The 25,964-nt window shown below is 43.7% G+C and overlaps 1 protein-coding gene across 2 annotated transcripts in view; it reads left to right on the top strand.

The window, feature by feature from the left end:
- Positions 1-25,717, top strand: part of LOC128753414 (protocadherin-7-like) — a 55,856-nt gene extending 30,139 nt beyond the window's left edge. For both annotated transcript variants that reach the window (XM_053855102.1, XM_053855101.1), the window contains 2 exons: positions 18,486-18,687; positions 21,751-25,717. In XM_053855102.1, coding sequence (XP_053711077.1) covers positions 18,486-18,687; positions 21,751-22,292 — 744 coding nt within the window. In that variant the 3' untranslated portion in view covers positions 22,293-25,717. The remainder of the gene's footprint in view (positions 1-18,485; positions 18,688-21,750) is intronic.
- Positions 25,718-25,964: the final 247 nt, after the last annotated feature.

The raw sequence follows: 25,964 nt of genomic DNA, 5'->3' as shown, positions 1-25,964 counted from the left end.
ATCCACCAAAAAAAAAAAAAAAAAGCTCTGCACTTCAAAATTAATAAATGAGACGACCGTCAGGAGTAGATTCCTAACCTCTTTGCTGAACTGTAATTTTCAAAGAGCAGTGCAAAATTTCAAGCAAAGTGCTGATATGCTTTAAAAGTGCTCGGAGGTTATCGATGGCGACCAGACTTTCATTAACTCTTCCGCTTCCCTCACCTTCTTCCGCCTGCGTCAGCCTGAACCCCCGGCTTGTCCTCTGCGCGCACGTTTTACACAAGCCTTTGCAATTAGTTTGTTTGCACACCAAAAAGCCGACTTCTTAACTCAAGGAAAAAGGGAAGCTTTATTAATTAGACACTCCGGGTTGAGTCTGGCGCAGGCTGGTCGGAGTTATTGCTCTGCGTCGCAGGGAAAAGTGTGAGAGGGATCGAGCCTCTGCGTCAGAGAGAAGGGAGAAGAAATGGCGTAGAAAGGACAGAAAGACTGCACTGTCTTCTCCCTAAATGCCTTTAGCGTGCACTTGCGCCCGCCGCTGAGTGTGTGTACGCGTGCATGTCGTCTACCCAGTATAACGCCCCCTCTGTGCCCCCAAGCCACTCTCTGTCACTCACAACACTGACACTATTGTCAAGACATTGGGCAGCGTGCCCTGAGACATTTTAGTGGCACAGTGTCTGTCATGATAGGGCAGTGATGGGCTTCACTCAAGCACAGTCAGACACTTTATTACCATTTTAGGTCATATTTATCAGTTTTTGGTTGCACAGGCGTCAATCCTGTCGATGCCCCGGGCCACTGAGAAAGCTGAGCTCCCACATTAGGCTGCACTGCCTGGTTAAATGTTGTGGGCATTCTCTTGTCTCAGTGGGAACACAAAACCTCTACCTACATGTCAGTCAGGGATAGAATGCTATGGTTTTCACATTCAGGTCGACATACAAAGCCGTTCCGTTTCCACTCTTCGATGAGGATTAAATATTTATGTTGGAGAAGCCATTTTGAAAAACACTGTTGACCTCGGGCATAAATCCTTATTAATATACCAGTTTATTATGTCCCTGGTGTCATTGTTTTTAGCATCCTGTAATGACCATCAGCTGTCAGTGATGCCACTTCGAAGAAACAGTGGTTTTGTAATGAGTTGAAATGTTATGGGGTGGTGAGCGAAACTGAGGAATCTGCAAAAAACACACTGAAACTGTTCTTTAAAAAAAAATTTAAAAAAAAAAAAAAAAAAAAAAAAAAAAAAAAAATATATATATATATATATATATATATATATATATTCTGAATGTGCAGTTCTGAGCAGTTTGGCTGTGACAAAGTCATAAACCAAGTAACGCTCTGTCCCAGACTCGCCTCATCCCTGTCCCAGCTCCAGCCCACAACAGGACATCAAACCCTGGAATGTTGAGAGCGATCACCTCCCCTGTGACACTCTACCACGGTCCAGTGCGGAGACAGGAAAGGTTTTACACCTCAATATAAAGAAAAAACAGTCAGTAAATGTAGCTAACGGGACACGTCTGCATACAGAAGCTGCGTTATACACAATAACAGAGCGCGTCGTGGGTCAGCTGGTCGGTCTGCGCACGTTATGTTTTTCCGGCTTTTTTCGGGGGCGTTCGAGTTCTGGATTTTCGTTCGAAATCCGAAGCAAAAAAATCTCGAAATGTTTGTTCGAAACCGAGGTACCAATGTATATATATAAACTGAAAATACAGAAATGAATGCAGCGACTCAATAAGCGATACAGAAACTTTGAATCAGAGGGGAAAGTTTGGGCATTTTACTGAATCTCCAGTCAGCAGGGGTCCATCTCTTCATGGCATGGCACGTAAAACCTTGAAGTTGTTACGTTGCACAACAGCTTTTAGATCCATTTTGGACACACACTTTTTCTCAGTTTTCAAAGCTCGTGAAATAGGCGGGGCACAAAGGCCTGTTTTCATAGAATGACCCTTTAACTCAACAATTTCTAGCTGAAGGGAGCTTAGAGGAACACTAAATAATGAAGGCCCGTGTTCCAACATGTTGTGGGCCATTGTTTCTTTACTCCTGTACTTCAGGTAGACAAGTTCAATTACGGAATTCGAACTTTAGTTTAAGCCTCGCCATGCCGTCGAATGCAGCGACGTTAATGAAACATCGGTCAAAGAGGTCCCATTTTGTGTGTTCATTATCCGCCCTTTACTGGCAGAAACAAGTAGATCTTTCTCAGTCGGCGGTGTACATGTCAGCGTTTCCTCTACACTTCCAGTTACAGGCTAATTTGTCCGTGGTGCGAGGGCCTTTGTGTTGTGTGTTTGTATCTGACAGCACATTAGGCAAAGCTATCTTTAACCTTGCAAAATGACTGACACTGATTCTAAACTGACGCGATAGATTTCAGTTTGTTGTGGCGCGCTGCCATGTCAGCCTCTGTCAGCTTTGAACGTCCACCCCGTTTCCACACAAGACAGGCAAGCAAGAAAAAAAAAGCAGACAGAGGTTTTCGCGAGAGGGAGAGACATGGAGAGTGGGGCGTGCGGCGATTGGACATCCAAATTAAATGGTAGAAAGAAAGAAAGTCAGTGGAGGTGGAGGTCCGGGATAGAGACCTTTCTGCTGCAGCAGGATGTCTCTCAGGTCCTTTATTGACTCTGCCTATTGTTCACAGCAGCACTTCTAATCGCTCTCTACAGGGAGCCTGTGTGGATGCTCTGTGTCGGCTTGTTTTGAGGGCATAAATCTGAGTCACATCCAGGGTATTTTTGCCTTTCGAGAATAACTTATCCTCTCAAACTGTCAGAACATTTGAAGAATAAAGGTGCACCTCGGTGCGGCAGGAGTTATACTCACATGTTGTGTTAGTAAGTGGCTTACAAGTGCCCATGTGCCATGCTGACTTCTTTCTATCTCTGGACTCCACAGTGAAGCCATTGTTCATGTGACTCTGGTCAACAGTAATGGATGGAGGCAGCAGCGGGGGGAGGTGGGGGCATGTTCCAAACATGCATACTATATTGGTACCCACATACACATGCTCTCACATGCGACCACAATGAGTTGTAAATGGCTAAAAAGGATGCATGCATATGCATGAGCTGACTCACAGAAGGCCACTTGTGCGACACCATCCTGTTTGCATCTTTCCCCACAATGACCACTGTCACGGATATTAGAAGAGATGACTGTTTTAAAGACCAGCAGTGGAAAGCGATGATCATCATGATCGCGCAGCTGGACAAAGGAGCTAATCTGAGTCAGGGGCATTTGTCCGATAAGCCTCGATTCTGCCTCATTCTGTGAGCTTTTGTTTCTGTTGTGCTCCCGCACCAAAGACCGCCACAGCCGCACAAAAGGATAAATGTTTGAAAGGTGCAATGCTGTGAATAGTCAGTGATTTCCAAAGCAGGGTGGAGAGCCCAGATGGAGACAGTAAGCGCGGCACCAGCTCAGTGCCAGGGTGGACAGCTTGATGGTAACAAAGCTGGGCTGGATGGCAATGCAGCAGACCTGCGTGTGGAGAGCTGGTCTCTATCTGCTGCTTCAGAGGCGCTAGCTAGACATCATATAGCGGCATGATCTCGCTTTAATTCCTACCAGTTAGTGGAAGTGATTCATGGCTGGCCAGGCTGAGCTAATTACAAACACGTGTATGGCGAATAGGGGAGCCTTGTTGGAAGTTCCAGCGTCATCCACATGGGGGCTGACACCACTGCAGCACTGCGAGGAGCAGCAGAGAGAGAGAGAGAGAGAGAGAGGGACCGCATAGTGCCGATCAGATGACCTCCCTGCTGCAGTTAATGTTCTCTGGCGCTCAGACACAAGGAAAAGGCTCCCTCTCATACCGCAGGTCTGCTGTAGTACAAGCCATTGTTGTGGTAGTGGTGTCAGACGCGCGCCCGCGTGTGTGCTTCCAGGAAAAGGTGAGGAAACAGACCGGCTGCAAGGGAAACTGAATCTCCCGTCGAATCATATAAGTTTGGCTCCGCTTTTCTTTATTGTAATTTCCATCTTCTTTTTCTCCATACTTTGTTTTACCTCTTTGTTCATGCTGCCGCACTTGCCCCCCTTTCACTGCACCTCCTGCCCCCTCTCCCTGGCTCCCTCTCTTCTTTCTCTCTGCAGTGCAGCACAGTGATTATCATTCCTCTCACAGAGTCAGGCCTGATAGTCAGATACTGCTGAGCACCCTTCTACATCACCTGCTTGGAGAGCAGGCAGTGGCTGGAGACAGAAGGGTGGAGAGGGGTGGATGCAAAAAGAGGAGGAACGACGGAGTGAACAAAGGGTGCAGAGAAATGTTGAGGGGGGTAGTTCGAGGAAACAAGACAGCAGAATTGCTTTTGCTGCAGAGTTGATAAGACTGCAATATGCTGAATACACATTAAACCAGTGTGTGTGTGTTTGTGTGTGTGTGTGTCGTCTCTCTTGGAGCAAAACGGGTCCAGGAAAACAGGTGTGTCGAATGTTTGTGTAGAGGGGTGTTCAGTGGCAACAGGGCGCTTTGGCTCATCAACATCTGCACGTCAGGAAGGGGAAGGCGCGCGTCTGCTGTTGCTTCGTCTCCTTGGAAGCCAAGTTTCAACCTGCTTCAGATCACTTTCTGCATTCTACAAATACCACGGCAGCCCACCTTCCTCCCCCAAAGCTGCATACCTTTTCTTTCATTTCCTCTGCGCTTCTTTTGAACACGGTATTGTGCGCTGCAGTGGGGTACTGAACCCAGTGGGGCTCTTTTTACTCCTTATTCATCCGCTTATCGGTTGTTTAATCCGTGGTCTCTCTCATGTGCTCCTTTCCTGGCTCGTCCCCGCCCGTCTGCTTGACCTGACGGACGTTGTGTCAACGGCTTCTTTTCCCTCCCCAGGATATCCACTCCTGGCTGCTGTTGGGCAACAGGGTCTTAATTACAGATTTAGATGGGTTCTATATTTAAAAAGTTAAAGCTGTAAATATATCATGGCTGGATGAATTTTTAACACGTCTGTCCTATTCACAAAGCATCTGCAAGATGCTTTCTGTCAGCATATTTCATTGTGTCTCCCCGTCCTCGTCTTTGATGCATAACTTAACAGTCCAAAGCGGGAAGTTTTTCCTCCGCAGGGTGGCTGGGCGCACCCTTAGAGATAGGGTGAGGAGCTCGGTCATCCGGGAGGAGCTCGGGGTGGAGCCGCTGCTCCTCCACATCGAGAGGAACCAGCTGAGGTGGCTCGGGCATCTGATCCGGATGCCCCCTGGACGCCTCCCTGGGGAGGTGTTCCGGGCATGTCCTACCGGGAGGAGACCCCGGGGAAGACCCAGGACTCGCTGGAGAGATTATGTCTCCGGTCTGGCCTGGGAACGCCTCGGGATCCCCCGGGAGGAGCTGGAGGAGGTTTGTGCGGACCGGGAAGTTTGGGCTTCCTTGCTCCGAATGCTGCCTCCGCGACCCGACCCCGGATAAGCGGCAGAAGAAGGTGAAGGTGAAGGTGAAGGTTTTTTTTTTTTTTTGACTGATGTTAAACTGCGGGAGAAGCAATGTGAAATGATAAATCAGGCTTTCGACAGTTGAGTGTATTTTTTTTCACTCAATGAAATATTTGCTTACCAATAATCTGATAATTCCAGAGGAAGAGACAAGACAAAAGGAACAAAATTCAAAGTGCAAATCCTAAAATAACATAAATAAAACAACTTTATAAAACAAGTTGTCTCGTGGCTGAATGGAAGTCCCTTTGCAGCGCCAAATACTAAGCACAATCTGGCAACCTATAAACAGTGTTGAATGAACAATAGCAACACATTTGCTCTCCACAGCAAATGTTTTATTTTAGCTGTGTGTTTGGAGGTTATTTTTTGAAGTCAAGTTTTAAGTGGGTTTTTTTTTCTTTTAATTCAGAACGGATATTTCCCAGTTATTTGGTTTGAAGACACACATACAGATGAATGCTGGTGGTCACATGACTTAGATGGTCGAGGTCAATATTTGGTTGTTGTCCGTGGATCAAAGGCAAAAACCTTCTGAATCAGTCAGTACTTGTCGGCATGTACAGGTTGATGAACACACCATCATGTCTGACTGTAGTGTTGTAAATTGTCGCTAAAAATACAAAGAAAATGTATGCAAATATTTGCAAACTTTTGTATAGTGTTTATTGTTTTTGCAAACTTTGTATTTTTCGTAATTGCTCCAAATATGGAGTGAACAGCAGGTTCCCTTTGGTATGGCCCTTATGAAATGATCCCATGCTTTAGACATTGTGGGTCGCAATGGTCCTGTAGCCTCATCTTACTATGGACAGAGTGATAATGTCACGACAAGTCCTTGACTGGACTACAACCTTGTTGCAGCCCTACATTATGAAAACCTCCGTGTACATGGCAGTAACTTCAACTGACATTTCTCAAATGTATCCATTCATGAGAATTACAGAAGTCAAATTTGAAATCCTTAAAATGAGTTGTGAAACTGATGTTTGGCAACTAATGTGCCGTGTCTCAAGACAACCCCCAAACATGAATCAACACATCTGCCATGGGTTTGTGGCTATTAATAGCGGCACAATTAAAATGCACTTGAACTCATTCATACAGGCTCGTGCTTCATCCCATCCACAACACTCCTCCGAGTCTGGCATCCTGACACGCCACATTCTCACTTCAGTCTGCTCCCAGTTCCCTGATGGGAGCGCTGTCGAGTCCCGACTACCCTCTTCCTCCTAAGGAGCCTCTTTCAAGCCCCTGCACTCTGCTAGCACCTCAGGCAGAGAGCCGTCTCTGTCTGATCTCCACACTCCTTCCTTTAATGAAGCAGGTCACCCTTGCTGCTGCGTGCACCGAGGTCCTCCACCGAACCAGAGCGACGGCGCGCGCTCTTAATTGCGCTCACATAGCCCGTCATAAATAACTCTTCATACTAGCGTCTAAAAACGTATAAATGAACCAATGAATGGAAACTCATTTCAAGGCTAAAAATGTAATTATAATGTTCTACATATTATCTTGAACCTTTATATCATTAGCGTAGTAAATCCTCGCCAACGCGGCAAAAATGGGTTCATTACAGGATTATGACAAGAAGACGATGGAGAAGCCATTTTTTGTTTCTCTGTAGGGACGTTTTAATCTTTCATTTAGTTTTTTCGACACGCTCATATAGACCACAGCGGCGTGTATTTCTTGCTCATGGGCAGCTAAGGACAGCGCTGTATAGCTCTGACTTTTTTTTCAACACTTCTGCATCAATGGATTTGCGATCACAGCTGTGTATTGCGTGGTGTCCTGTACCATCCGTCGACATGATTCCAATTACGGCACCTGCTTGAAAGACCATGTCCAGAAACATTCAAAATTCAGGAAGCAGAAAACTGGGGCTTAGCATTCAAATCACCGTCATTACGGTGGGACCGAGCACTTGGGCAGTGCATTTCACCAGCTCTCGCCTCAAGCAATTCGTGAGCGTCTCGGCACCATAACTAATGATATTGCCAAACTTTGCGTGCCACACTCAATACGTGAATGTTTGAGCACAGTCTCGATGGCTTCATCTGTCTCTCTGGATCATAATAGGAAAAGTTATTCACAGATCTGTTTGTGTTCCAGGAATCTTCTGCCTGACAAGCTGTCCACCCAGGACACTTTCTGAAAACTTCACATTCACCTCACATTACGCAGCATACAAACAAGTGGATAAGTGTCATTGTTCGACGTTGTTTTAGGGCAATATAGGTTCTTATTCTTTATCCCAGCAGGGCTCTGATAAAGACAATCTATAAGAGGAATCAACATTATAAAAGATAAGAAAACCTGCTCTTCCTGTGGCCTCTCAGAATAATTCATTGCAAAGCCACTCAGGTTTGTGTCCATTTTATTGTTATATGTTCTTTTCTAAAGATTGTAGGAGTCGGAACAGCATTCATGGTCACTTTAAACTGTTTTAATATTGTTGACAGATATTACATGAATTCATAACTGGACATTTTAATGACTGTGTTTTATGGGACATTAAAGGTTGAATAGGTCACTAAGCTTTTGGAGACCGTTAAGCCCCTTGAAGTATTTCCCAAATCTGCCCTTTAATTAACTTCTCATCTATCCTCTGAGAATGCAGGAAGAATTTTCGGGGCATTAAAACACGCTGGCACTGCATTTATAATACTGTTCATCATAACAGTTATATCGCCAGAGCACCTAGATATATAGGATTTTGAGCCAATGGAAATGGGGTTTATCTTTACGTGAGTAGAATCATTCTCTCCGGTGGAAAACACATCAAACAGATCTGAAAGTCGTGTAACAGAAAATTTGGAGTCAAGGTTACATCCTTCAATCTATGTTAGGAAAATATCAGCTATCTGGCAGAAGCGATATCAAACAGAATGTCAGGTGTCTGCGAGATTGACATTCAGCACATCAAACTGCCAGACATCTGCCTGCACCAACACAAAAACAAGCCAGCTCTGCAGAAAACTAACTTTCATGTGGGAGTAACGCCTGCTCAGCCATGAGGAAACATGGTTGAGCTGAGGGGTGTAAAGATGTATGTGCTGCCTTGCCAAACTATATATCTAATAGATGTTACTTGTAAATAATGAAACACCCCACTAAAATAACAAAAAATAGAAATCATTGCCTTGCATTATTAAACCTTCAACCTGCACTATACTCAAGACAAATGATGCCGTGAACATGATCGTAAAACACATTGAGGCGTTTTTTATTTACTGTTTTTGAGTCCACAGAAAACACCTAGATGTGACTGTTATCACCCTATCAAATGGGCCAGTTGGCTCCTACTGTGCCTCTACTGCAGCCACTGGGCGAGAGGCAGGAATACACTCTGGGCAGGGTCTGACTGAGTCATATATGTACTATGAAAAAGGCCATTCAATTCAACTGTTCACAACCATATGGACCAGAGAATGGGGTGACCTTAATACAGACTGAAGCTCAGGCATTTTTTATGTGGAGTTTGTCAAACTTTTTGGCTCCAGCCTCTGCTCTACTTTCTTATTGTTCACCAAGTTACTGTATATCCTCTAGTGTCTTGGGATATGAATAGTTAAAGGATCGACTGGCTTTTGGGCCCTGACATTTCTTATACCAAACTCCCACTCACTCCGGTGAGATAAAACATTGATGTCGGGAAAGTGGACCTTTGTGTCCTATACTGACGCTGAAGGCAGCCTTCTGCGTTCCATGTTGAAGCATTAGGTCTTCAATGGAAGCATATATATCCTGAATGCGTGGGCAGGGCGTCACATAAAAGAGTACTGTTAGGCCCCTCAAACTGTCATGCAATTTCAGTCAGTTTTTGCTCCATTGAAAGAACTCAGAACAGGACATTATAGTCCACTTTTGTCAATATATTACACCATGGGAGTGAGGATGGGTTGCTCCCGCTATTCCCCCCTCACCATGTGCTTGTTGCAATAAAGATTTCAAAAATGTAGCCCCATGTATAATCTGTATAATAGTTTATTGTTTATAAGCAGGACTAACTGAGTAAAAATACCCAGCAACAGCTTGGACTTGTTTTATTGAATTGATTTTATTTCAGGCTTTTCGCAGTTTTAGCAACAGTTTTAGCCAAATTATAATAATCAAAACCTCACTTCACTAATTTAGTCAGTGTTAAGGAACAAAAAAAAAATCTCCATTTGGAATTAGGAAGTGAAATATGAAGCGTTTGACCTGATTAAACCAAAGCACTAACATAGATTACAGTGTTTTTGGGCGCAGCAAGGGACAGAAAGATGAATTCCTGGTCCACTACTGAGCTGGATGTTGAGTTATTGCAACAACTGCATCACATTGACATGTTTAGCGTTGTGTACCTAAATGTTGGGAGGACTAAAGGAAGCCTGGTGCTCCGACACAGAGCTGGTGCTTCATCCCACACTCCAGCGGGGCAGGGAGCGACACGCGCTCGCATCCGAGCTGCAGATGTGCAGATGTTGCGCACAAACAAACACACACTGGCGCGTGTTAAATATGCAGACACATGTAACGAGAGGAGAGGGAGACTGTTAATTAACCAGAGCTCCTTAATTCTCTTTGAACCGACAGCGAGGAGGTTTACACACTAATTACTTTGATGCGTGAGCCAACCTGTGCGCACGCAAAAACACACATACATGCGTGAATTCACACAGACTGACAAAAGCTATCTCGCGCCGAGAATGTCGCCGGCTCTGCCAGAATAAAAGACACAGGTGTGAAGTCTCACTCCAGGAACCGTGGCTTGTGTGTTTTACATACACGCTGAGGCGCCTCATCCTCCACTAGTTCTATTGGCAAAAACCCGATTCCTCAAAGTCCTTTGTGTCCGTGGTCGTCTTCCCGCAGACGCACACCCAGTCCCAGACGAGTGGGGCTTCCATGTCAGTGTTGAACTTTAATGGCCCATGTCAGATTAGGCGAAGGTGTTTTATGTCCGCCGTCAAACTCAATTAATATTCCATCAAGCATGAATTCATTCGCAACACTGAGCCTTAACCAATTTGCCCGCGCTGTGTGTGTACAGACAGACACACATTAGCGCCTGTGAGGAGTCCGAGGACAGGAGGCTGAAGTGCTGGGGAGCAATGAGGAGCTCCCTTTCATCTGTGCACCTGTCCACTCTCTGCACTAACCTGCAGCATTCCCAAATATATTTGTCCCCCATAGCATCCTTAGAGAATGTAGCTTATTCAGGAGACTCCTGCGGAGTGCAGGTCCTGAGGTCTACAAAGGCATCAGCCATTCTTGTTGGTGTGGTCTGTAGAGCAAAAGGTCAGCTCTTCAGTCAGTCATTCGACTTAATGGAAATGTAGGGAGACACAAGTTCCTGTCCATGTTGAAGAACCTGTCTCATCCTCTAAGTGAGTCGCATGAGCAAGATGTGAAACATCATAGAAAAAAAAAAAAAAAATGTCGCTCTATATATATATATATATATATATATAGAGCGACATTTTTTTTCTTGTGACCTGTGATGGCCTGGTGAGACCTGAGATATCAGTAACGTTATTATTCTTAGCTTGTCTTATTTCAGTAGAACTAGTTAAAATGCCAAAAAATGTAAGTGTATGTTGACACATGTCAAAACTCTTTTTTGGATTGTTAAAGTAATGGACGAATTTGGCCCTGCTTTTAGCACCGTATACCTTTGGCTTGTCTTGTTTTCAGTTCTAAAGTGATTTATTGATGAAATTATATTCCTACTGTATCAGTGTAGTTATGCCGTGGAATAAGAAAAGACATGAGGAAACACCACTATTTTATTTGACAATAATTGAATTTACATGTAAATCATCGTAGACAGCACATAGATGACACACAGTAAAAGCACTTCATTTCAAAATGTATTTACTTGTCTTGAAACAACAAAAGCTGTCGAGATTATGAATAGTAAAACAAAAATATTCACCTGGAAATGAATATTCAAAAAACACAACCAAAAATGCAAACATTACCACAAGATCAGTGTTAAGATTTTACTCTGTGAGGCGCCCTAAAAGTCAAAGGTTGACACTTTACTCCAGTCTGGTTTGGACTGTAAATATTTGTAAAAAGGTTAATTAAATGACACATTTTGATATAAGAGTGTTTTGGAAATAGTGGCTTCTCATGACAGGAAGTGTTTAATTAGAGCACTGGAAGTTTCCAAAACAAGAGATTACGTTGACAGGCACAGAGTTAGGGGAGAATGAAGATGAGAGAAAGGGATGGAGACGAGGGTTAGCGAGTTTCGAGGAGTTATGGGTCAATAAAGCTCACTGTGGGGAAGCAGAGAGCGACTCATAACAAGGTCAAGGACACAATATTGATCGGCCCATCATACTGCTGCCTGGGGAGGGCGAGAAAAGACAAGAGGAATGAAGAGGAGGAACAGGCAAAGGACAGAGAGTTACAGTTGTGCACAGCAGAGTTGATGGCTATGATTCTGACGGAATAATGGAAACGTATAATATAAATCATTCAGGATCAACACAACAGACGCTCTGGACGGAGCGAACTGAAGGAGACGGTTTCTGCAAAAAGACCGCAGAGGAAGGAGATATGGCTTGATATCTGTCAATCAAATCTTTGCATAAATCAGACGTCTGCACAGGCCCACGCATGTTGTTTGGACTTGTTTAACACAGGGAAGGTCAAGTTTATCCATGCCCACTACAATAAAACTCCTTTGAGAATAGCTGAGAATTGAGTCAGAGAACTTCAGTTTTTGTTTTTATTCAGATTACATGTTGTTTTTTTGAGTCTGAATAAGCCAGACTAAAATTTCGTGTCCAAAATTAAGATCCGATCGCTCGCAGTTACTGGCTCTTATTGTCTGAAATGATTCACTGAGTGAAAAGTAGTGAAAGTCAGCAGAGGCATGACAGGATACATTCATAGGTGACAGGTGTCCTGATGCCTGCAGGTCATAGTGTTTATGTTGCATTTCATCTGTTGTGTTTGTGAGGCAGCGATGGCAGGGGACATGATCAATAATTTAGGAACTTTCTACATTAAAATGAAGTTTATCTAACAGACGGACGGAGCCAGAACGTGAAAAATATGTTCTGAAATTCATTTTGAAACGTGTCTATTATTGAAATATGTTTCAGGTTATTGAGTTTAGCCTGAAAGCACCTTGTCTGTACGGCTTAAAAAGGTGCAATTAGGCAAAGAGAAAGAGATTAACGGAAGGATAAATGTGGATTATAATTATTTCAGGATCAGTGGAAAGGGACCGTGGCGTCGTTCTTCAGCGCTGTGTTCTATCTTCAAGACTATATTTGGGTACTGATAAGACCTCGCCGATGTGGCCAGCGTTGATGTGTTCTGGCTACTCTGAGCGTGTCCAGATGTTGGGCGGAACACCAGCACTGATCATCTGTAGCCCAGTTTCTGATCTTGATTCTAGCAAACTGTGATGAAGCCGAAGAAAACTTTAAAAATCACGCATCGCTAATCTTCCATTATAAATGTATTCTTTTGAATTTGCTATCGACATGTGAGCAAGAGCTTCCCCAAACAGTGAGTATCCAACCTCACGTCTGCGCATGCCAAACTGTGTGTTGCCCGACAACTCACTTCACACTTTGAGGTCTGAGGTGATGGGAAAACCTGAGACTTTGGTACCTACAGTAATCTGGTCTGTCCACGAATGGCTTGAATCCCTGACACATCCAATATAAATGAGATATGCTTGTGCTTTATCTTTAGATGTTGACGACTGACCTGCCCGGATTTAACCTCCCCCCTCTCTCAATGTCACCAGGGATTACTCCCCGGCTCATATAGTGTTTTAAATCTGATTATTTTGACTATAATAAAAGGCCATGATCCTCAGCAGGAGACAGATGGTTTGCCCAAATTAAGCATCTTAATCACAAGTGAAGGAGTTAGGGAGAGGTTGTTTTGTAGGTTTGTTGCGAGGAGAAAATAACAGTATTTATCATGCAGCGGGAATTGTGTGAGTTGCGCGGCTGCTTGAGAATTATAGCGCCTGGTTGCTGACAAAGGTTGCTCTCAGACTTTCCTCACAAGTGTTTTGGTTTCAGTGCACAGTGCTGGACCTAAAGGCGTTCGCACGCTGAGCATCTGAATGTGACAAAAACACTTGATCATCATGGAGATCAGCAGCAGCAGGCTGAGAGGCAGAGACATTTAGAGGTGTGGAAAAGATGAATACATGTGAGTCATGTGATTCATGGCAGTTATTGGGAAGGAAAGTTGCTGAATAAATGGGGGCGAAGGGCCGATTTCAGTGTCTGGAATCCTCATTGTCTTGGAACATGTCCCATCAGGGGTCGCCACAGTCAGAATCCTCCACCTTAGCATGTCATGAGCATCCTCTCTTCACACTTCATGTCCTCCTAAATCTCATCCATGGACCTCATTGGTTCTTCCTCTCCTTTCCCTGTTACCTCCTTTTATCTCTCTCCCTGTTCCTCCTCATGTGGTTTGGCCTCCCTCACTTTGTCTGTCCTGATAAACTCGGCTCTAACATTGTCCTTCTTATTCACTCCCAATGAGACCCTGTGCATCTTCAAGTGTGACACGACAAGCAGGCCGAAATGATGTATCATGAAACAGTATAACGTGATACTGATTTTCAAAGGCCACTAGACAGACCTCTTTGTTTAGAAATGATGCGAGGTTTCATTGAATTAGTTGTTCAAGTCCAAACCGTTTTACAGCAGACAGTGCCATCTGGTGGCCACTTAAAATCAGTGCACTGTTTCATGAAACATCATATATATGCCAGAAACATGCTTATTATGCATATTTTACTTTGATGTGTACAGCAAGGGAAAAATTCAACAACAAGCAAGAGAAGTGAAATGAAAGAGTAGCTCATTGGAGCAGTTGAAGGGACTGAAGAGTAACCAAAATCATAATGGTATCCAAGTCTTTTGTTTTGTTTTGCTTTGTTTTAATAGACTTCCACTATAGATAAAGGGCTACAATTCTCCTCTCTGAACCTACCACTAACTTTAGCCCCGCCTCCTACCTATTGACCTACTTTGGTGGACTTTGGTTGCTGGAAATTCAAGACTACTTTGAGGCAAGTAGCGCAACAAGTGTCACAAATCCTCCAGCTCTGTCTTACTCTCAATACGAATCACCATATCATCATCATAGAACGCATTGGTGGCTACTGAGTAAATGTACGCCTCTCTGAGGTGTATGTTGGATTATGCAAAGTTTGATTAGAACATTCTCCTGTCTGAGAGAGCGATCCACTGATGGAATTGCATTTAATATTGGAATTCCGATGAAGGATTTGTTGAGGAAACAAGTGTTGTCTTTCATGCATCAATATTCCTTCCCCTCAATGCCGTGTTAATGAAACTTTGTCTGGCTGCGATAGTCTGTGATTGCTGTAAGCCTTAAGTAGACAGTCATGAAATAGAGAAGCTGTTTGTCACATTAGTTTCTCATCATGAGCTCAGGAGACAGAAAAATACTTTGCTGTGACGACCACCAGTCTATCATTCTGTTGTATAGAGACGATTTCTCTGCAAAGGCTCGGTGTGTGAACCTGTGCAAAAGAGGTTGGACGGTTTCATCTAATCTAAAGCTCTAAAAATACATTGCTCTCTGAGGAGAGTCGAGATGAAGCCACCAAGAACCTGAAAAAGCACCGCTTTTTCATTAGACTTTAATATCTTTTCCTTTGTCTTACTCTGTGTCCTCCCTGCTGTCACACAAAGTTTCAACCGAAGGCTGGTTGGACGTGAGACAGATGCAATGTTAATACACCCTTTCCCTGCTTAATTACCTTGCTGTGTTGGCCTTTCATCTCGCCCCTCCAACATTCGGCGCAACGTTCAAATATATTTCTCAAATTTGAAAGAGAAAGATGAAGAGGTGCGCCACTGTCCCTGCGGAAGATCCCGCGGCAACATTCGTAGTCGCACCCTAACCTTGTCTTTCTTCTTTTCAACACACTCAAATGCAAATTTCTGTCCCCGACCCAAGCAGCAGCAACAACACACTGCTGTGTGGATTGCTTCAGTTAAAGACGCTTCGGTGTGTTACAGTACCCAGCCTGGCTCTTTCCAGAGGGATTCCTGCTTTTGCTCACATCCCAGGGGAAATAGCTTCAGCAAGGGAGAGGGTGAAGTATAGGCGACCTCAGAGAGGGGGCGCAACTCTACCAAGCAGATGCCCATTCTGTTATTTTCTCCTTACATTTATTTTATCGATACAAATATACACCTTTATGTCATGCAGTCATGAATAGTCATAGGTGAAGTCAATGGCACAGTATGTGGCGGTTGGTTTCTGGAAGTCATTGACAGAGGCAGTAAGTCACCTGACCTCATGCTGTCCACAGCATCCATCAATAATTCATGAAAACATTGTTTGATTATTCGTTACTTGTCCAACATTTCAGCGGCATCCTTTTTTTAAACTACAGGCCACAATCTGAGATTCATTTCAGTGGAAACAAGATGGCAGAAATGTCAGAGGAAGAGTTGTACTTGCTACCAGGAAGAAAAACGTAGTAAGAGGCACTAGGCTTTGCCCAGGATATTACCCAGCCTGGGGTCTTCCCAGTATAGGGGGCCACGATGCTCCTAAAGCAACCCATCCTCACTCCTATGGTGTAAGGTATTGACGTTAGGAAAGTGGACTTTTGCATCCAATACTTACGAAAATGGGAAAACAGGACGGCACGGGTGTGGATCGCGTATCGTGGAGCAGCACAGGTGGGGTGCGAGTCTCTGACTAAAACGCATGGCCATTTGACAGACTTTAAACAACAATGTGACATGTTATAAATGTAGAATGAATGGAGCGCCATGCTATAGCTTGCCTTAACCCTAACCTCCATCGCTAAATGTAGAATGACTGGAGCACCATCCCATAACTTACCTTAACCTACATCTTTTTTTCACATGCCGTGCTGCCAATGCATTAATATGCGGCGGTGAAGGCTGCCTTATTCGTCAGTACAGCATGCAAAAGGCAACTTTCCAAACATCAATACATGACAACGAGCTGGAGAGAACCCTGAAATATATATGTATTCTTAGTAATAGCTTAGTTATTACTCCTCTTAGGACCATCCTACCACAGATAGCTTGGAGAAATAAAATAATCTACCTTAAACAAAGGACAATGGTCTTTTAAAGTTAGCGAAAGAATCATTAGAATCATTGTTTTGCGATCTCACTGTTCCTTCATCATGAACACTACATTATATTGGGTCAAATATGGCAATAACTGAGCAGAACATTCCATGGTGGGGTCCTTGCTGGCTGCCACAAAATTGAGACTGAACTCTCTGAGCCTTCTCAACTCTGCCGCAGATCCTTAACACACCTTTAAAACGCTTTTTATAGACATGAACTCATCCTGCTATCCCACTCCTGCGGACGCTGGTACCACATCCAGGTCTGTGTGCATGTACTGTACATCTGTAAGTCTTCACCTGTTTATGATTCTTCGGCAACGTTTTGACGCGTGCTGTGTAAGTAAAGATTTTTTGAGTTTGGTTCCTGAACACAATTCCTGTCAGATGTTTTCTGCTTTTTTTCTGACGTGCTTTGTATGGAGAACTTTCATTGTTTGACCTGGAAGTGTCCTTGCTGGTGGATGATTGTTCATTTCCAGAGCCACCCAGGCGTCTCTTCTCCATACGTTTAAGTGAAAGCAGATGCTGATTGAAATGGTGTAAAACTTGGGGGCAGATTAACGAGGGTGAGCAGCGATATGACAAATTGTGCCTAAAAACGGGCTTCCTGGTGCATCGATCCCTCAAGTCCAGATGGAGTCATTAAACTGATTGTGATATTTTCTCAGCTTGGACTTGTTATAGTCTCGGTGTGGCTCGCGGAACAGAGAGAGAGAGAGAGAGAGCGACGGGCTCCTAACTAGACGGGGGTGATTTATGCGTTTAAGGGGTAGCAGGTGTGTCGCTCAGCTTGAGTGAATGACATGAAACGTCGCTGAATCACCTGCTTCCCTGGCAGGATCAGTAGATTTTTCACCGGCCTTAGATGTTTCCTGTTGGAGCAGCCTGGTGCTCATCCTGTCGTGGTGGAATGGAGGAAAGAAGCCTTTTATATTCATCCTCTCACGCCTTTGTTCTTGTGTCCATAAGCTTCCTCAAAGACACTACAAATCTGCCAAGAAGACCATTTCAAAAACCATGCTCCCAAGCAACTGCAAGTATGGGAACAATAAGTTGAGATAACTGACTAAATCGCTTCGGGGTTGACCATCAGAGGGAATGAGTAAGAGGACATTGGAGTCCTCAGTCATCTGAGCATACACTCACTTCAGCTAATTTTCCTCAGGGACTGAGACAAAGACTGGATTCCTTTGTGACAGGATTCCTTATTTCTGGCTCACAATACTGGAGCTGAACACCCTGAGATCTGCAGTTGGAACAGGAATAAATGTAAATAAGTAGACAGGTAGATGGCATCGATGGGAAATGTGGATATGGCTAGTGTGCAGTCTGGGAACAGTCCACATGGCTAAAATAGAGAAAGTGTCTTGAAGACTGATGTGCTGTCAGGCAAGCATCTAACCCGATCACAGATGGAGCCGAACCTTAGAGAAAAGGACCATGTTTAATCATGTCGTACGTTTCACTCTGTTATTTTTGACTGTTGCAGTAGATTCATGGAAGTGTTGGAACTAATAATAATAGTGGGATTGGACTATATCTGACCGGATGTGGCCCACAGGCCAGGTGTTGAGCATTATATTTTATGACTTATTTCTACAGAAATTGTCTGTATTGTTCATCTGAAACTGTTACTAGTGGGTGACTTTGTTGTGCTGGAAACTTTCTAAAAAATATAAAATCAAATAACTCTCACTAAAAGCAGGTTAGGAGCTGTTTGAACAGGGAACAGAACTGCGCTCGCGCCTGAGGCCCTGGACTTCAGCGGCCATTCCTGTAATCAAAACAATGACAATCAGATTATCTCAATATGCCTTTACAGACTAGCCGCCACCCTTAATCCGCAGATTTGGAATTTCAGATTAGGGCTCCCTGGTTGATTAATCCCATATTGTGTGTGTGTGTTACGCAGGGAACTCTTCGGCGGGTGACATTCTCAGTCGTGAGCCAACCCCAGGATGTGGGTTGCTATGACAGCGGCCTGGAGGATTCGGAGACGCCAAGCAGCAAGAGTTCGTCCGGGCCGCGACTGGGTGCGCTGTCGCTGCCTGAGGAGGGCTACGAGAGGACCACACCCGAGGGGAGTGTGGGGGAGGAGGAACACGTGGAGAACGGTCAGTGTCACTCAGGCCAAGTTCACTTTTCTTCACCAATAAAACCAGACATTTTTCTCTGTTCATTTCAAACTTCATAACCTGTCAACGACCATATGGAAAAAAGTGAAGCAGGTCTTATTCCAATTGAGCCATTTTGAATCACTTCACGGAGTTAATCGGTGTTTTGAAAGCTGTATTTAAAGTGACACACAAGGTGGTAAAAACCATTTTTTATTCAAAAGCAATGGAATCTAAATTCAGTTGAGTCACGTTGTTCTTTTTTAAGGTTGAAAATCCTTCACCATACATTTTCCCTCCTCATTATTGAACCTCCCAATGACACAGACAGGTGTATTTAATTGCCTGTGCATGTCCTTTGGCTTTTCTTTCAAAGGCTCTTCTCTTTTATTTCCGAAGTCGCAGACTCACTGAGGCACACACAGACTCACAAACCTTCACTTTTATTGAAACCTTAATCTACTGTTAAAGTCCCGGAAGGGTTGTGTGTTTTAATGGAAAATACTTTCCGCTGTGCGTGTTTGCGTGCTGTGCCTATTTTTGTGTGAAAGCTTGCTGGAAAAGATTTTATTTTTAAAATGATATGTTTTCAATCTCCAGTGTCAAAAGGTCATCAATGACTTTGCCCGAAATCATTCTTCTGTCTGCATCTTTACTTTTCATGAAGCCGTCTGGCTCAAGGATTCTGCGGCAGAGGTGCAAAAAGTTTTCTCTCTGGCTTTTGTGTGTGTGTGTGTGTGCGGTCACGCTAGAGCTGGAGCTGAAGTACTAATGCATCAAGGTCACTGTGACCGCGGCGAGTCTGCCTCTGGAATTACAAATGTGCAGCAGTTTAATGCTGCTTTCACACCAATATGTGAATTCTTGAGGACTTTGGGGAGCTTAATAGTTTTCTGTCATGGCTGGATGAAGAAGCGAATTGAAGAGAAATTCATTGTAGGCTTGATAATTATACTGCAATTATGAGTCCTTTTTTTCGTGCCTCTGTGAGTGCCGCTTTTGACCAAACGCAAGAAAACAAAAATCAATCTTAAACAACCAGTTTGTTACCAAACAAATTGCTGCCATTTCCTGTCCTTTTAACAAAATGACCTCTGGAGTGATGACAAATGTTTGGCTGGGTTCATTTTTAGCATGAGATGAGCGTGACGCAGCGTAATAGCAGGCACAGCAGTTTTAACTGGCACGTATGTGCATTAGATGTCATGTATATCCATAGAAAGCTCGAGCTCAAGGGATGAAAATGCTTGTCACACTAGATAGCTTAGAGAGATAGAAAGTTGTACAGCCATTTATGGATACATTAAGAGACACATGTCAATGGCCGTGTTAAAAGCTAATTCAACAGTACCAATTTGAATTCACGCAGTGCTTTTGATACAAAAATCCAAAACATAAAGCTCTATGGAAGTGAAAGAAACACATTGAGAGAGTTTGCAGGCCTGACACCACCACTGGACAGTGTTACAAACATGCCTTAGTTAAATATAAAAGACTTCAGATTACATGCACAATATTTTGGAACATCTAAAGTCAATATTTGCTGAGCTTTTTTGGGGACCATTTAAGTACAGCCTATGCAACTCTACCGAGAACAGTGAGAATCTATCAGTGACTAAACTCAAGAAGCAGTTTGGATCTAGTTTGGTAGTTCATGGTTCAGTAACAGACTAAAGTGGACTAACATTACAACATGCTAACATCGATCCTGTTGCTTGGCCGCCCGCTGGATTTCAATCTTAGGATGATGTGAATGATCACATTTGTTTTGTATAATTCAGGTTCAATATTATATGGTATTAAAAAAGCAAGTGTTTCCCAATTTAGAGCAGCTGTCGAGGCCTCAAAGTCGCATTCAAGGGTGACATGTTTCAAATTCATTTCATGATATGAGCGTCGAAGATGGAAAATGAGTGGCGTTAAATCGTGACTCTAATATGGAGCAGCAATTGTGTGAAGTGTACTCCATCTGCTGCCAACGACAGCGTTGATGGTTATTTATGACGAACAGCAGCAGGAAAGGCTGAACTGGTTGTTTTCACTGGAACTCCAAAATAGTGACAAACAAACATGCTGCGAGGCTAAACGTCTGTCAGTGTTTATTTCCTTGCTTGAAGTCAATGTTTTTCTTGTGTCAAACATTGCTATCAATTCTTCTAGGTTTCTCTGTTTGTTTCTTTTCTTTACTGATCTTAACTCCTGCTCCTCGCTGGCTCCCCAATTGCATTACGGTTCACCTGTCTTGTCTTTTGTTGGATTTGGTGTAATTGAGTGAGATGTGTACCACGTTTTTTAAACGGCCGGTAATGTGAAAACTGCTCACTTTAATAAGCAGTAAATTACCGTTCATCCATCATCATTAAAATCGGGACTCCATTTGGCATGTCGGTATCGATTTACAAATGACTGGTTTACATGGCTAATAATAGCAGCGACCTTTGACCCTTCCTAGTTCTGGTCTCTGATGGTCTCACTAACCTTCTTGAACCGACGGCTGTGTCATATAATTGTGCAGTGTGTTCGCCGACGTCTCACCTGTGCGCCATTATATATTATATATATTATATATAACCTGTTTCACGCTTGCGCCGCTGAGCACGACTCCAGGGTTCTTTTCATTTTGTTTGTTTTTAAGTCAGCATTTTCACATAATCACCAGGCAGAAACACATATTCTCATGCCTGTCTTTGTCTTTCTGCATTGCCCATCAGGGGTGGCCACAGCAAGTCAGCCTGCTCCACCTTAACTTGTCTTTTATCATCCTCTCGACTCCCTCCTCTATCACATGACACCAGTCATGTCCTTCATATGTCAATGGCCTATGTCTTGCCTCTTCAGTCAGGCTCAAATTGCTAAGGTTATCTATGTTTAATGTTGTTTGCATCATTTCAGGATGACTCATTCGGGTATAATTGTGTGCTTTTCATTTTTATTATTGCCTTTCAACACCTGGGAACGCTGTCTTTTCCTGGAAAACTAAAACTCTATATCACTGCTCTTGTGTAAACATCTTGTCTCATGCTGCTGTAAAGACTGATGGGGTTTTTTTTTTCTTGCGTGCAGATGCTCGCCAGCTGCCAGATGTTGCTCTGACAGGAAAGTGTACCAGAGATTGCGATGAGTTTGGCCACTCCGACACCTGTTGGATGCCCATCCGCCCCTCGCCTCGCCAACGCCAGCGCCAGCGCCACGGCAGCGACCCGCCAAGGCTTTCCACGTTTGCCCCTGGGGATGACAACAACAATCTTCGTGGAAACGACCATGAAAGCGACAGCGAGAGCGGAAGCGCGGGGAGCTCCGAACCAGGCATGGTAATCGGTGGAGAGGGTCAAAGGTTAGCTATGGCTAACGGGGATCCCCTGGGCTCCTTGGGAAGCGGAGACCGCAACATTAACATGGGCGATCACAATCGAAATCTTCTGAACCGCAAGATGACTTCAGCATCATACGATACCTTCAGCAGCGCTGGCTTCGGGAGGCGGCCGCAGGAGGAGGAAGGAGGGGAAGGGCAAACCCCCGCTGAGGTCATACCACTGACGCGGACTGGAGCGGACTACAAGACGACTTCCTGTCTGACGTTGTCCCGCCGTGAGGTTTATCTGTGACTGCCTGGAGGAATCACCACACCTTTTCCTGGTCCAGATTAATGGCCCTGAAATCATCCATTGGAAGAGCTGCAGAGCTGTGAAAATATTTGGTTTTTTTTTAACAATCTTTTACCAGTTTTAATCTAATATTTATAGGCACTCAAACTTGAGACACTGGAGGACGAACTCAGGAGAGAGCTCCACCCTGGGTGCTTTCTCAAAAAGGCTTAAAGTCTTAAACACTATTTACAGGAAGAATCCTGTCACGTCCATATGGAGGAGGACCACTTTCTCTCCGCTTCTTTTTAGCTGAACTCCCTGCATGCCTGGCACTCCTCCTCACAGGGTTGAGGGAAGAAGACAGTGAGTAAATCCCGATGCTATAAATGCCTGTGTACAAAGAGAAGGTTCACCAAGAGAGGGCAAGCACGATGTGAACCTGACTGGTGAATCATCTGCTGAAACACCACAGTCTTAAAATAGATGACAAGTTTGGGGGTTATTTATTTGGAAGCCAATCCGAACTGACTGAATCATGCAGGAAACGGATTCCATCCAATTTCCCCTGTAATTCCTGAGCGTCATCCAAGAGATTGTGACCACAAACCCTTAAAAGCCAAGTGTTCTTTAATTTATTCAACAATCAAATGAACAAACTTGTCAGAACAATGACAGTATGACTCACCATCCTGAGACTGTAGAGTGTTTATCCTTCACCCCGGGTCCCTGTGTATAGACATTTGTGAGCGTGACAGTGGAACAGCAGGCCTTATCTCCGTGCTGCTGGACTGAGCTATTCAACGACAACTGTTCATGTATCATACATTTTACACAACTGCACGCACTTAGACACACATCCGCCACAAAGCATGCAAGCACACACTCATACAGCCAAGTTACAGAATGTGAAAAAAAGCATCTGGCCATGACTTATGACATGATTTAGTGGCTGTGTACCATAAAATATCAAGTAACAAGCTATTAGCTTCCATACAGAAGTGAGCACACTCATGCTTAGAAAATAAGAGTAAATACAAGCGAGTCGCACAATCCACTTTGTGTATATGTGCTCTCAACTATAACATATTTCCTCCCTTTGACTTAGCTGTAGTGTTTCTGCCTGATCCTCCTGCAGCTGGTATTTAAACATGAAATGTATGTAAGAAATACTCATCCCTCTGACTTGACGTGTGGCGCTACATTTTAAAGGCACCTGTACTATAACAAATGTGAGATACTCTGCATACTGTAAGTACTGAATACTCAACAAGAACAAAAAAGAACTCTGCATGTACTAAAGATAAGCTAACTTTTTCCCTTCCCTTTTTTTTTTTTACCAACTTTTCTAAACGCCGCACCTGTTTGGATACATATGAGCTGTAAATCTGTGCATATGGGGAAATGGAGATAATGGCTGTGACAAAAGGAGTCGAGCTTCAGTAGTTTTAACTGTTTCTTCCTCGTCACTGAGGGCGATTTTCTGGCTTTTTATATTCGAGAGTTGGCACAAAGCCTCCTGGAGGCTGCAAAAGTACACAATGTGGAGTGATTGCGGAGTTCTGCAGCAAACCTTTCTGTCACGACTTAAACCCGCCCATGCCGCCGTGCTGAACGCAGCAGATAACAGACTCCTTCACCAGCGTCCTTCCCAGTAGCAACCTCTCTTGACTGCAGACACATTCCGCTGCTCTCGGCTGAAGTGTGGGTGTGGATCGAGGCCAGCACATCTTAATTCCCATCATCAGCGTGTGGCTCAGTGGTGTGATAGGGATAATAGGGTTAGGTCGTCCCCGTGGTCTTAACAAGCTTCTCTTCTCCTATCTGCTGCTTTTGTTATCTTCTCTGATCGCATTAAAGTCGGGAAATTGCCGCTTTAATTTTCAGTTTGTTTTGGATCAGATAGAAAGGAATAGAGTTTAGTTGTAGTTTGAAAAAGAGATACGAGTGATTCATTTGGCAGCAGTTTTAGGGTAGTGTTTGAAATATGCTTAAGAAACATGGGTCGTAGGTCACTGTAACCAAAGATAGGCCGCACCAGTGGTGCGTTCTCTATTCAGCTTGGAATTTCCTGTTCTTCTTCTCTCTAATTCGGGTACCCCTCAGGTTCAGTGAAAATCCTTTGTTCTACTCTGAAAAGACCGAATTCAAACTGACAGTTATTTCGTCATCACTGTCAAAAATGATGGAAGGTCCAGTCGATCACTAGGAAAAATTCAGGAGGCGAATTGAATGCAAGGATAGGTGACTCTTGCCATGTTTTGTGTCTTCAGCTTTATTAATAATGAAACATTGTGAGAATTGTTCATCAGGGGTTCATCCACGCTGCGGATCTCTAGGAGCGTTGTTCTGTCTCTGCCCCCGACTTGGCCTGAAAACACGTTGATATCATCTAAAGAATGTGTACATTTTCCAAATTTGAGATAGAGAGATGAGTTCAAGCACAACACATATCAAATGCTTGTTATGATAAATGTTCAACACTGAACAACTAAAGAAGATCCATTCAATTGTCAATTGAAACTCTGAAGAATCAATTCTTCTAAGCTCTTAAAACTTAACTTTAAACAGACTTTGAAACAGTGGCAACTCTGCACCTCGCCTCTTGAACATCTCACCGCCCTTATCTCCAGGTTGTGAACTCTGCTGTGAGCTCAGCTGCGGACATAACTGGACTGAAAACCCAATGTATAATGTGTTTTTCAAGAACAATATTATGACATCTGAAAAAGAGCGGCTGAACAAAGCTGTTTAATCTCTCGGTGAGATTGTTGGATTTCAATCACTTCAAGGTTCTGGACTGAGACTTCTGAGCAGCCGTGCCTTGTCAGACTTCAAACTGCTGTTTTATGGCGGTTTCATTGCGGCACCTTCAATCCCAACGCACTGGATTTGAAGAGACGTGTTGTACATGAGTCTGTGTGGGTGTGCGTCATTGTTTTTCTACTGCACGTTTTAACAAGAATCTGTCTAGGTCTACAGCGAATCACATTGGGGAGACGACCGTGGGTGAGAACGAGCTCCATCCACAGAACTGAGACACTTTTGAATTTGAACTCTTCAGTGATGTTCCGCTCACTCCCTTCGTGTTGAATCATTATTGCAATGTACAGTTTACGCTACACTGTAGAAAAGACAACAGGAAACATGAGAGTCAACGGCATGCTTAAGGTCTTAAAAAAAAACTGCACATAAGAAGAAAAAATGATGAAGAAATATCCTTCTTTTTATTTATCGACTTCTTAAGTTTATATATTTTGGTTTTGTCTGTTGTTTTTTTTATTCGCTTTTCTTTGTTTTCTTTGGTTTTTTTAATGGCGCTCACACTGTTTCGCCGCTCCTCCCTGTACTAAAGAATTAACTGCATTTGTTATGGCAAGGAAGACTTGTAGACAAATGGTTTGGTATGAAATTGAATCATGTACCAGTTTGACTTTGACATTAAAACCTTCAAACACTTGTTTGTCTGAGCTATTTCTGAGTGGAATCCATGCATGAGGTCACGGTCTGTGTTCACTAAATAATAGTGAAGGGTAGGTGAGCTATCGTATACAGTGTAACAGTATTGCAGGGTTGGCAAAACAGAGTCCCAATTTTCAGAGACCACTAGATGGCGCTCTTGGTTTAGAAATGATGTGAGGTCTCGTTGAATTACTTGTTTAAGGCCAAACATTTCACAGCAGACAGTGCCAT

The sequence above is a fragment of the Synchiropus splendidus genome, chromosome 2 (genome assembly GCF_027744825.2).
Source record: "Synchiropus splendidus isolate RoL2022-P1 chromosome 2, RoL_Sspl_1.0, whole genome shotgun sequence".
Taxonomy (NCBI): domain Eukaryota; kingdom Metazoa; phylum Chordata; class Actinopteri; order Syngnathiformes; family Callionymidae; genus Synchiropus; species Synchiropus splendidus.
This window is presented reverse-complemented; position numbering and strand designations above follow the sequence as displayed.